The sequence below is a fragment of the Lynx canadensis genome, chromosome E3, assembly GCF_007474595.2.
Source record: "Lynx canadensis isolate LIC74 chromosome E3, mLynCan4.pri.v2, whole genome shotgun sequence".
NCBI lineage: Eukaryota > Metazoa > Chordata > Mammalia > Carnivora > Felidae > Lynx > Lynx canadensis.
This window is the reverse complement of record NC_044318.1, coordinates 25145683-25158361: the sequence shown is the minus strand read 5'-3', so window position 1 is coordinate 25158361 and position 12679 is coordinate 25145683. Positions and strand designations below refer to the sequence as shown.

General features: G+C 40.3%; 1 protein-coding gene and 1 pseudogene across 1 annotated transcript; both read left to right on the top strand.

Annotated features, from left to right (window-relative positions):
- The first annotated feature begins 2210 nt into the window (after positions 1 to 2210).
- On the top strand, positions 2211 to 2548 carry LOC115504319 (annotated as a pseudogene).
- A 7477-nt stretch (positions 2549 to 10025) lies between these two features.
- On the top strand, positions 10026 to 12296 carry LOC115503899 (translationally-controlled tumor protein-like; the record flags this gene model as incomplete). The annotated part of the gene is given in 3 exon segments (XM_032591584.1): positions 10026 to 10059; positions 11789 to 11890; positions 11893 to 12296. Coding segments are annotated over 3 exon segments (540 nt in total), but the record flags the coding sequence as incomplete, so codon positions are not given.
- Between the last annotated feature and the right edge of the window lie 383 nt (positions 12297 to 12679).

Below are 12679 nucleotides of genomic sequence, written 5' to 3'. Positions count from 1 at the left end.
CTCGAGTCCATATTTTAAAAACCATATATATCTCCCAAAATTAATACTATCAAAATGTTCAGGAGCTAGTAAAGAAACGTTTAGAGCTATATTGAGTTTGTCACACATTCAAATGTGACACTCATAATATGAAGGATAAAGTTACTTTCTAAGAATTACACCAGTAAACATTAACACAATGAAAGATATCTATGAAAAAAAGCCTAGTACACTTTTCAAAATCTTAATTGAGGCTTAAGAAACACCTGAATCCAAATAAGGTTACTAAAAACAAGTTGTAATGTAGGTGAAAAAAAAGCTAGAGCTGAATTAACTTACTGAAAATTGAACAGAGACTAGAATAGCAGAGATGTGTGGGCTACGTTAGTGGTTCAAACTTGAGAAATGCACTGACATCTTGTGAAGGAAAAATTATGACCCTCAAATGTTGACCTATTTTATTTTTAATATGATGTTACTTAAATATATACAAATAGAAAACTAGGTATAAAATGCCTTATTCTTTTTTTGTACCAATATTTATGTATTTATTCACACATTTGATAAAAATGTCACAGGTAGAAGTGAAGTCATCACAATGACGTAAGTAACTGTATAGACTGACCCAAAGTATGGAGTCAAGTTGCCAAAAATCAGAACATGAGCAGCACACAGTTCCTTAACACCTGTGCACTCACACACTCTTGTCCACATCCATCCATGCCACAACAGTCACAGGCACTAAGTTCAGATAAAACCCAGAGAACTTCTCCCTGGCTTCAAGTCCTGGGGATGAGAAGAGAGAAATGATCAATGAAAAGATGCTAGAACTGCTCAACACATCGCTCTGTTCTGCCAACGACTCGGAGAAGACAAGACATGAAACTCTGGAGCAGTTATTTCCTTATAAATGCCATATTCTTAGGGTGCCTGGGGGGGCTCAGTTGGTTAAGCGTTGAACTCTTTGATTTTGGCTCAAGTCATGATCTCATGGTTCGTGGGTTGAAGGCTGGCGTTGGGCTGTGTGCACACACCATGGAGCCTGCTTAGGATTCTCTCTCTCTGTCTCTCTCTCTGTGACTCCCTCTCTCTCAAAATAATAATTAAAATTTTTAAAAAGTTAATGACTTATTCTTATAGCTGCTTATACAGGTGTAAAACCAAAGGAGATTTTTAAATTAAATATAATTATAAGGGGCACCTGGGTGGCTCAGTCGGTTAAGCATCTGACTCTTGATTTCAGCTCAGTTTGTGAGATTGGGCCCCATGTCAGGTTCTGTGATGACAGCAGGGAGCCTGCTTGGGATTCTCTCTCCCTCTCTCTCTGCCCCTCCCCACTCATGTGCTCTCTCTCAAAATAAATAAATACTTTAAATAATAATAATAAAATTAAATATAGCTATACCAGATAAGATTCAAATGCATAGCATTAATTTAATATGATGGGTAATGTTTTCTAAAAAGGAAATTCAAATTAAACCCACGAGATACCATTTCCTACCCACCAGAATGGCTAACATGAAAAACAATGACAAGGAAGTCTAGCAATTGAAACAATTGTTGGCAAGGAAGTGGAGAAACTGAAACAATCATACATTGATGGAAAATGTAAAATTGTGAAACACTTCGGAAAATGTGGCAGTTTCTCATAAAGTTAAATATCATCTACCATATGACCCAACAATTTCACTCCTAGGTACTTTCCAGAAGAGAAATGAAAATATATGTCCACAAAAAGACTTATACAAGTCTTTTTATTCATACCATCTTTATTCTTAATAGCCAAAGATCAGAAACAACCCAATGTCCTTTAACAGGTGAATGGATGAACCAAGCATGGTGTATTTTCATACAGCAGACTCAGCAATAGAAAGCCAAAGAATACCAAAGCCTAATAGTGCAAAGTTAGCTCCTGACTGTCAGAAATGACTTTTTCTTTTTCACTGGTGTGCAATCAAATACACCACAGTAGCTATCAAAACCCAATGAATACACACAAAAGCTTTTTTGCATGTTATTGTACATCAATTTTACCTTAAAAATATATAAATATAAATATTAAGAAGGAGTATTACAGACAGTGAGTGGAGCTAATAAGCTGAACGTTTGTGTGATTGTCGCTTGAGGACAAGTAATGCTGGCAACTGAAGGGAAAACAGATTGCAGAATTCAAAGCAGCTTTCCACCATTTGACAAGGACAGTGGTGGACATTAAAAGTTTGGAAACTGTAATGAGGACTCTTGGGCAAAACTCCATAGCAAAGTTTCAGGATAAATGAATGAAGCAAATGATAATGAAAATAGTACAACTGAGTTCCTGGACTTTCTGACAATGATGGCAAGAAAAGTGAAAGACAGGGACAGAGAGTAAAGAAGTTAGAGAAGCATTCTTGTGTTTAATAGGAATGACAATGGCTATGTTAGTGTGATAGAATTATGTCACATGATAAAACACCTTGGAGAAAAGTTAACAGATGAGGAGGTTGATGAAATGATCAGGGAAGCAGATATTAATATTGATAGTCAAGTAAACTATGAAGAATTTGCATAAATGATGTCAGCAAAGTGAGAATATTGTACAAAATGTGTTGAAGTTTCTGTACAAAATTGTTTGCTTTTTTCTTTGTAAAAGCTTCTTCATACTATCGAAAGAATATAAATCCGTAGTCATTAGATTTAGTCCTCTGTGTTTTTCTTCCTCATTTTACTATCATTGTCCTATACCTTATTTTAGAAAGTGCATCAGGGACGCCTGGGTGGCTCAGTCGGTTAAGCAGCCGACTCTTGGTTTTGGCTTAGGTCATGATCTCACGGTTCAAGAGTTACAGCCCCACATTGATGTCAACTCAGAGCCTGCTTGGGATTCTCTCTCTGTCTCTCTCTCTCCCCCACCCTCTCTCTCTGCCCCGCTCCCAGGCTCACTCACACTCTTTCTCTCCCTCTCAAACTAAATAAACAAACTTAAAAAAAAATTGAAAGTGCATCAAGTAGCATGTGGCTTACTAAATTAATGGTTGTCAAACTTTTTGGGTTCAGCATCCCTTTATGTTTTAAAATTTTATTGAAGATTTTTAAGGCTTTATATTTATATTGATTATATCTATTAAAATTTGCCATATTAGAACTTAACACAGAATTTTAAAACATTTATTTGTTTATTACAAAATAATAATAAACTCTTACATGTTGACATAAATATTTTTAAAATACTTCCTCTTCTAAAACCAAAAAAATAGTGAGAAAAGTGGTCTCATTTTATATTTTTGCATATCTCTTTAATGTCTGGCTTGGTAAAAGACAGCTGGATTTTCTTTAAAAAAATTTTTTTTAATGTTTATTTATTTTTTAGAGAAAGACATGGAATGTGGGTGGGGGGAGGGGCAGAGAGGGAGACACAGAATTCCAAGCAGGCTCCAGGCTCTGAGCTGTCAACACAGCTCCATGTGGGGCTGGAATTCACAAACCCGGAGATCGTGACCTGAGCCAAAGTCAGACATTCAACGATTAAGCCACCCACGCGCACCATCGTTACTTGCTTTTTAAGCTTTCTTTAATTCTTAAAGAAAATCTAGTTATGGCACTATTGACAAACAAGTTATATATTTGATTTCCAACTTAAAAAAAATCACAATTAGTTTTGTAAGAAACTGCCATACTGTCTTCCAAAATGTACCATTTTGTATTCTCACCAGCAATGACTGAGAGTTCCTGTTACTCCACATCCTCACCAATGCTTGGTATTGTCAGTGTTTTGGAAATTTAACCGTTCTAATAGGTGTGCAGTCGTGTGTCATTGTTTTCACTTGCAATTCTCTAATAATATATGATGTTGAGCATATTTTCACATGCATATTTGCCATCTGTGTAGCTTCTTTGGTGAGGTGTCTGTTCAGATCTTTTGCCATTTTTAAGCAGGCTGTTAGTTTTCTTACTGCTGAATTTAAAAGGTTCTTTTAACTGAGGAGGCTCAGTCAGTTGAGCATCCAACTTTGGCTCAGGTCCTGATCTCACGGTTCATGGGTTCAAGCCCAGCGTCGGGCTCTGTGCTGACAGCTCCAAGCCTGGAGTCTGCTTCCGATTCTGTGTCTCCCTCTCTTTCTGTCCCTCCCCCGCTCACGCTCTATCTCATTCTCAAAAATAAATAAACATTAAATTTTTTTTAATAAATAAAATTTCTTTATATATTTTGGACACCTGTCCTTTAGCAAATATCAAGTTTTGCAAAGATTTTCTCCCAGTCTGTGACATATTTTTTCATTTTCTCCACAGTGTCTTTCACAGAGCAGGAGCTTTTAATTTTAATGAAGTCCAACATCAATTCTTTCTTTCATGGATCATGCTTTTGGTGTTGTATCTAAAAAGTCAATGCCAAGCCCAAGGTTACCTAGATTTTTCATCTATATTATCTTCTAACAGTTTTGTAGTTTTGCCAGAGGTTAGGGGAAGAGAAGGACAAATCGTGGAATAGGGGGGACTTTTAGGGCAATGAAACTATGCTCTATGATACAGTAATGATGGGCACATGTCATTATACATTTGTGAAAATGCATAGACTGTACTTACACAAAGAGTGACCCCTAATATGAACTACTGGACTTTAATTAATAAAAATGTATCAATATTGGTTCATCAGTTGAAACAAATGTGTGACACTAATACAAGGCGCAAATGTAGGGGAAACAGTGGGAGAAGTGGTATACAGAAACTTTCTGTACTTTTCCATCAATTTTCCATAAACCTAAAACACTTCTAAAACTAAAGTCTACTAATTGTTTAAATTATAACTAGCCCCCAAACTACCACAAAACAGGCAAGTATTACAAAATGAAATTATTAAGGGTGCCTGGCTGGTTCAGTCAGTGGAGCATGTGGCTCTTGATCTTGGGATTGTGGGTTCAAGCCTCACGTTGGGTGTAGGGTTACTTAAAAACAAAAAATCTTTAAAGAAAAGGAAATTCAAGTGAGGTTTTGTTTGTTCGTGATTATCAGGACTCATACTTTATCGACACTGTGCAGAGACAATTCTTGAAAGCCCAATTTGAAAGGATCAACTTTTTTTATCTTCATGAAATTGTCCTATTCACTTCCAGATATGATTAGGGTTGTGACATATTGAAATCTTCGTGAAAATTATTAATCCAATTAATGTTGGCATTGGGAACAGAGAGTTTATTCATGAGGTATTTACTACTTCATCTGCTGTTATGAACTGTTGCCAGTGGCATTTACAAAGCAAAGGCCTCACACCAGAACTACTTGCAGTGAAAGGTGGCATCTGGGGCGCAGGTGTTGAGGTCAGCATGCTGGGCTATGAATGCTGAATGGCACACGTTTGTCCATCATTTTCCTCTAGTCAGCTATTGGGAAACTTTGGTTCATCCAGCTTGATAGGATAGGATAACACTCAGCTTTCACTTGGCAAGAACCACAAATGCAGGAAAGGCCATGAAAGCACAGGATGGTGCTTGTGCTTAAGAGAATCTTGAGCTTAGGTGAAGTTTTGCAAAAGGAGAATTAAATTGTTAAAAACTCATCCCAATCTGTCCGGCCTTGATTGATGGAGACTGTCTCCTGGTCATTAAAGAGGTGTGTTCTTTTTTGGGATAGAGATCGATCATGAAGCTTGTTCATGGCTTCTTTCTGATCAGCAGCTTAGTTTTCTAAGAACCTTTACATTGGGACAGGAGTCCTTGGAGAGTGGAACTGAGTTTTGAGGCTACTACCAGGGTAATGTCCCATTTATAAATTAATAAATGGACCATCTGGCTTAAAAACCAAGGAGTTCTTTTAGAAAGAATCTCTCCCTAAGACCCTACCTATGTTGGGAACATGAAAGATTAGAGTTCCTTGACCTATAATATCGTTGGCCACATTCTGTACTGTGGAGACCTCATCAAGGTAGAGCACTGCCAAAGCACCAGCCCACTGTCTCTATGGGTCATAGTGTGAGTCTGTGGCTGTCATTTCCCCCAGGAGATGCTAGATTCCAGCTCTCCCTTATGTTTTGTATCCTTCACAGCTCCTGGCATAAGGCCTTGCAGCATGGCAGGTTGCTGAGTCAATGTTGATCTACTGCAGCTCTGACTTCAGATTCCATCAGGGCAGTTTTTGTTTCAGAAAGTAAACAGGAGAAGAGTGGACCCAGCCTGGCACTGGCCAATTTAGCAGTTTAAAGGTATAAGCTCTTCAGAATGTGGGCAATTCCTCTGATTTTCTGGGTCTGTCTTTGCTCCCAGGGCCCCTCAGATGAAATAAATTCACTTCTCCCAAGGAACTCTCAAAAGCACACTCCCTACTGAGGGTGGATCTGTCTATATTTCTAGGACTCATATCTGAAATCCTCCTTTAAATCCTTCCCCTCCCTAGGCTACCTCCCACCCATCTGCAGGGGTAGCAAACACGGATCTCAGTGGGGCAGACAGCCAGTTTGCATGAGGGAAGGAGGCCTGTTAACATGGGGGCTGGTGTGAATTGTGACAAACTGAAAGGCATTCATATTTGCAAGTTCTTAAAACTGTCCTGGTCAAATCAAATGCATGAACTGGAAGTCCAGTTCAGTCACCTATAGCCAATGTGGGATATTTGATCCTCACCGTACGGTATAAACTGTGTGTGAACAAAAGGGCCTTTCCCAACCTGGCTTCCCACAGCTTGCCCTTCGAGTCCAGCCACTCCCACCTACGTCCCTACACTCTGCTTACATGACATACTTTTATGCATGCCCTCCCTGGTCACCTTTGCATGTGCATTCTTTTGTTCCCCAGCATTTATCAAACACCTAATGCAGCAGGCACTAAAATAGGTGCTGAGGAAACAAACGTGAACAAGAGCTTCTGACCTCATGGAGTTTACAGGGTCGTGAGAGACATATACATTAGATAATTACCAGCCTGTGATAAGGGATATGAGAGCAGTACAGGGTGTGACTGAAACATACACAAAGAGCACCTTGCCAGATCAGGGAGAGCAGGTTTGGGAAGGCTTTTCAGAGGAGTAGATATTAGCTGCAGCTGAAGGGGAGCTGAAGAAGCAAGGATGAGGGTGAAAGGGTAAGGGAGGGTGTAGGGAGAGGGCTTCCTAGAAGAGGCAGCAGCACTTGTAAAGGTCCCTAAGGAAACTGACATTCCATGTGATTTGAGACTAAGGATGTGAGAAGGGTGGCATAAGATAAAACTGGGAAGGTGAGCAAAGTCCAGATCTTCCCAAGCTTTGTGGCCAAACAAAGGAGTTCAGATTTTGTCCTAAGGGCAATGGGCAGCCACCAACAGTTTTTAGTCAAAGACCGTTTGGACCCAAATTTGCCTTTTAGAAGAATCACTCTGGCTTCAGTGTGGAGGACAGGCTGACGTAGCAAGCCTGGAGGTAAAGAGGACAATTACAGGGTCATCATAATAAACCAGCCAGAGATGATGGTGGCCTGGCCTGAGGAACAACACTGGGGTGGAAAGCATGGACCAGACTTGGGAGACAGAAGTGACATACCTCAGAGATTGATTATGAGATTAGGAGGAGGTGTCAATGATGAACGTGGAGTGCCCTGATCTAGTCATCCTTTCAGCTTAATTCTCTCATTAGCCCTCAGGGACCTTCCAGGCACCTTTCTACCTGCTGCCCCAGCACTCTGTCCCACTGCTAGTTTAGCACAGCGTATTGTTTAATGGTGACAGGTTGTTCGTCCTATTTCCTTGTTATGTTGGGCAGGGACCCTGTGTCAGTCAGGGTCAAATTAGGAGATGGAAGCCATACAGTAATTTTAACAGCTTAAGTTTAATGTGTAGAATTACACATTACACAAGAAATTTCAGTAAAGACAACTCTAAACAATATAGGATCAGCAGATATAAGGTTCATCGACCACCTCTGAGGCTGGGGTAGAGCACTAGGCCTGAGAACCAGACCCAGTTGGAGAGGACGTGGCTGTGGAAATTGGATGGCACAGTTGCTTGGTGCTGTGCCAATGGTAGTTGCTGGAAATCTGCCCTCCAGAATTTGCTGGAAACCTACCTTCTGAGGTCCCAAAGAAAGCCATTTCATAGAAAGGTGTCTCACTGGAGGCACGCCAACTAAAGGGTGTTGCAGGGGAAAGCTGCTGGGTGCTGCTTACCACTATTACTACAGAAGCCAGGCCCTGGAATAACTACATGAGCTGCAGAGTCGTGGCGCTGGAAAAGCCTTCTGTGTTGCAGGAGCTGGGCACTGAGGAATCCACACATACTTCTGGAACCACTGAAATACACCAGAATAAGAAGGAAAACCCCTTGCTCATGCAATCGCTCGCCAGAGCCCACAGCTGACAAAGCTTAACATTGTGTCATCTGACAAAGGAAAAATTACTTTTTAAAAAAGTTTATTGGGATGCCTGGGTGGTTCAGTCGATGAAGCGTCCGACTCTGGCTCAGGTCATGATCTTGAGGTTCGTGAGTTTGAGCCCCGCGTTGGGCTCTGTGTTGACAGCTCAGAGCCTGGAGCCTGCTTCAGATTCTGTGTCTCCCTCTCTCTCTGCCCCTCCCCCACTCACACTCCGTATCTTTCTCTCTCTGAAAAATAAGTAAACATTTTTTAGAAGTTTAGTTATTTATTTTGAGAGAGAGAGAGAGAGAGAGAGAGAGAGAGAGAGAGAGTGTGTAGGTGGGGGAAGGGCAGGGAGAGAGGTAGAGAGAGAATCCCAAGCAGGCTCTTGTGCAGTGCAGAGCCCAACGCAGGGCTCGATCCCATGAACCATGAGATCATGATTTGAGCCAAGATCAAAAATTGGATGTCTAACTAACTAAGCCACCCAGGCGCCCTGGAAAAATTACTTTTAAATGGCCCAGCTCTGTTTTTGCACAAGCAAGCAGTGAAGAGTGAATTTGGAGCCAAGAGGCAATAAATTGGTAAGCAGCACAGACCCCTTCTTGTTTATCCTCGCTGCTGGAGTACCACAGGGGGCTAGAAATCAACATGTCAAGAAAAGTTCAGAATGAAGAAATGTAAATTCAAGTCCTTTGTCTGTTTTTAAATTTTGTTGTTGTTGTTGATGAGTTTCATCAACTCATCAGATACATGATTTGCAAATATTTTCTCCCAGTACCATAGGTTGCTTTTTCATTCTCTTGAGAGTGTCCTTTGAAGTACAAAATTTTTCAATTTTGATGAAGTTCAGTTTATCTATTTTTTCTTCTGTTGCTTGTGCTTTTAGGGTCATATCCAAGAAATCATTGCCAAATCCAACTTTTCTCCTATGTTTGCTTCTAAGAGTTTTATAAAGTCAGGTCTCATGTTGAGGTGTTTGATTTACTTTAATTTTTGTATGTAATGTAAGGTAAGGGGTCAACTTCATTCTTTTGCATGTGAATATCCTGTTCACTTAGCACTATCTGTTAAATATATATGCAAGGGCTTATTTCTGGGCTCTCCATTCTTTTCCATTGATCTATATGTCGGCCTTATTCTAGTACCACAGTTGTTAAAAAAATTTTTTTAATGTTTATTTATTTTTGAGAGGACGAGAGACAGAGTGTGAGCGGGGGAGGGGAAGAGAGGGAGACACAGAATCCGAAGCAGACTCCAGCTCTACACTGTCAGCACAGAGCCCAACACGTGGCTTGAACTCATGAACTCTGAGATTGTGACCTGAGCTGTAGTGGGACACTTACCCGACTGAGCCAACCAAGGGCCCCCACAGTTTTGGTTTTTTTTTTGAAGTTTTGCTTATTTATTTTGAGACAGAGAACAAGACAGTGCATGTGAGTGGGGGGAAGGGCACAGAGAGAAGGAGAGAGAGAATCCTGAGTGCAAAGCCAGATGTGGGGCACAAACCCATGAACCATGAGATCATGACCTGAGCCAAAACCAAGAGTCTGATGCTTAACCCACTGAGCCACCCAGGCATACCACCATACTATTCTGATTACTTTAGCTTTGTAGTTTGTTTTGAAATAAGGGAGTGGGCCTCCAAATATTTTTTTTTTTTCAAGATTGTTTTGGCTATTCAAGATCCCTTCATATTCCATATGAATTTTAGGATGGGATTTTTCTACATCTGAAATAAAAATTATTATGTTGTGATGGGGATTGCATCAAATCTGGAGATCACTTTGGGTAGTGTGGAAATCTTAATTTTTCTATTTATTTACACCTTCCTTAATTTTCAGCAATGTTTTGTAGTTTTCAGTGTACAATTCTTTTGACTTCTTGATCGGATTTGTTCCTAAGTATTTTATTCTTTTTGAGGCTATTGTAAATGGAATGTTCTCAATTTCCTTTTTAGAATGTTACCATTGCTGATGAAAAATGTGACTGATTTTTCAATGTTGATTTTTGTATCCTGGGATTTTGCTGAATTTATTAGTTATAGCGTTTGTGTGTGTGTGTCTGTGGGGGGGGGCTCTTTAGACTTTTCTACATATAAAATCATGTTATCAGCAAACAGGGATAATTTTGGGGTGCCTGGGTGGCTCAGTTGGTTAAGCATCCAACTTCGGCTCAGCTCATGATCTCCCAGTTGGTGGGTTCAAGTCCTGCACTGGGCTCTGTGCTGACAGCTCAGAGTCTGGAGCCTGCTTTGGATTCTGTGTCTCCCTCTCTCTCTGCCCCTCCCCCATTCACACTCTGTCTCTCTCTCAAAAAAAATAAACATTAAAAAAAAGAATGTGTGGGGCGCCTGGGTGGCTCAGTCGGTTGAGCGTCCGACTTCAGCTCAGGTCACGATCTCGCGGTCCGTGAGTTCGAGCCCCGCGTCGGGCTCTGGGCTGATGGCTCAGAGCCTGGAGCCTGCTTCCGATTCTGTGTCTCCCTCTCTCTCTGCCCTTCCCCCGTTCATGCTCTGTCTCTCTCTGTCTCAAAAATAAATAAATGTTAAAAAAAAAAAAAAAAAAAAAAAGAATGTGTGGTTAATTTCAACATATTTGTGAATTTTAACATCTTCCTTCTGTTAATGATTTCTAGTATCATTCCATTGAAATCAGAAAAGAAATTATGTATGATTGCAAACTCTTTAAAGTTACTGGGGCAGCTAGGTAGCATCTCACTTCAGCTAAGGTGATGATCTTGCGGTTTGTGGGTTCAAGCCCCACATCAGGCTCTGTGCTGACAGCTCAGCCTGGACCCTGCTTCGGATTCTGGGTCTTCCTCTCTCTTCCTCTCTCTCTCTCAGAAATAAAGAAATATTTTAAAATAAAATAAAATAAAATAAAATAAAATAAAATAAAATAAAATAATTTAGACTTGTTTTCTGGCTTAACATATAGTCTATCCTGGAGAACATTCCATGGGCACTTGAGAAAAATGTGTATTCTGCTTTTGTTGGTTCAACTGTTCTATGCATGTCTGTTAGGTTTAATTGGTTTATAGTGTTGTTCAAGTCTTCTATTTTATTACTGATCTTTTGTCTGATTGTTCTATCTATTATTGCAAGTGGTCACTGATATGTCCAACTATTGTAGAGCTGTTTATTTCTCCCTTCAATTCTTTCAATGTTTGTTTCATATACTTTGGATTTCTGGTATTTTGTACATGTATGTTTATAATTATGGTATCTTCTTGCGAAGTTATCATCAATATAATGCCCTTCTTTGTCACTTGCAACAATTATTGACATAAGGTCTGTTTTGTCTCATATTAGTTTAGCTACCTTAGCTCTCTTCTTCTGGTTACCATACGTGAAATCTCTTTTCCATTCTTTCATTTTCAACCTATTTGCGTCAGATCTGAAATGAATGTCTTGGGCTTTTCCTCCTGCTCCTCCAACCCCAGTGCCACTCCGGCTGTACCACGCTGGCTCAGAGCTCTCTGCTCCTGTTGAACTAGCACCACTGTTGTCTCTCTCCAGCTGCAGACATCATTATCTACCAGGACTTCATCAGCCACGATGAGATATTCTCCAACAACTACAAAATCCAGATCATGGACAGGCTATGCCTGGAAGTGGAGGGATCAGTAGGACAGAGGGTAACACTGATGACTGGTTCATTGGTGGAAATGCCTCTGATGAAGGCCCCAAAGGTGAAGGTACCAAAAGGACATTAACCACTGGTGTTGATGTTGTCATGAACCATCACTTGCAGGAAACCAGATTCACGAAAGAAGCATATAAAAAGTACATAAAAGATTACATGAAGTCAATCAATGGCAAACTTGAAGAACAGAGGCCAGAAAGACTAACAACTTTTATGAGAGGGACTGCAAAACAAATCAAGCACACCCTTGCTAATTTCAAAAACTACCAGTTCTTTATTGGTGAAAACATGAATCTAGATGGCATGGTTGCTCTGTTGGACTATTGTGAGAATGGTGTGACCTCATACCTGATTTTTTTAAATGATGGTTTAGAAATGGAAAAATGTTGGGGCGCCTGAGTGGCTCAGTTGGTTGAGCATCCGACTTCAGCTCAGGTCATGATCTTCTGGTCTGTGAGTTTGAGCCCCACGTCAGGCTCTGTGCTGACAGCTCAGAGCCTGGAGTCTGCTTTGGATTCTGTGTCTCCCGCTCTCTGCTCCTGCCCTGCTCATGCTCTGTCTCTCTCTCTGTCTCAAAAATAAATAAACATTAAAATTAAAAAAAAAAAAAAGAAATGGAAAAATGTTAACAAATCTGGCTATGACTTTGGATATATCACCTGTTGTCATAACTGGCTTCTGCTTTTCATCCACACAAACCAGGACTTAGATGAATAGGATTGATGTCATCTTGAGCACTTCAATAATTTTGACTTCAATTTATT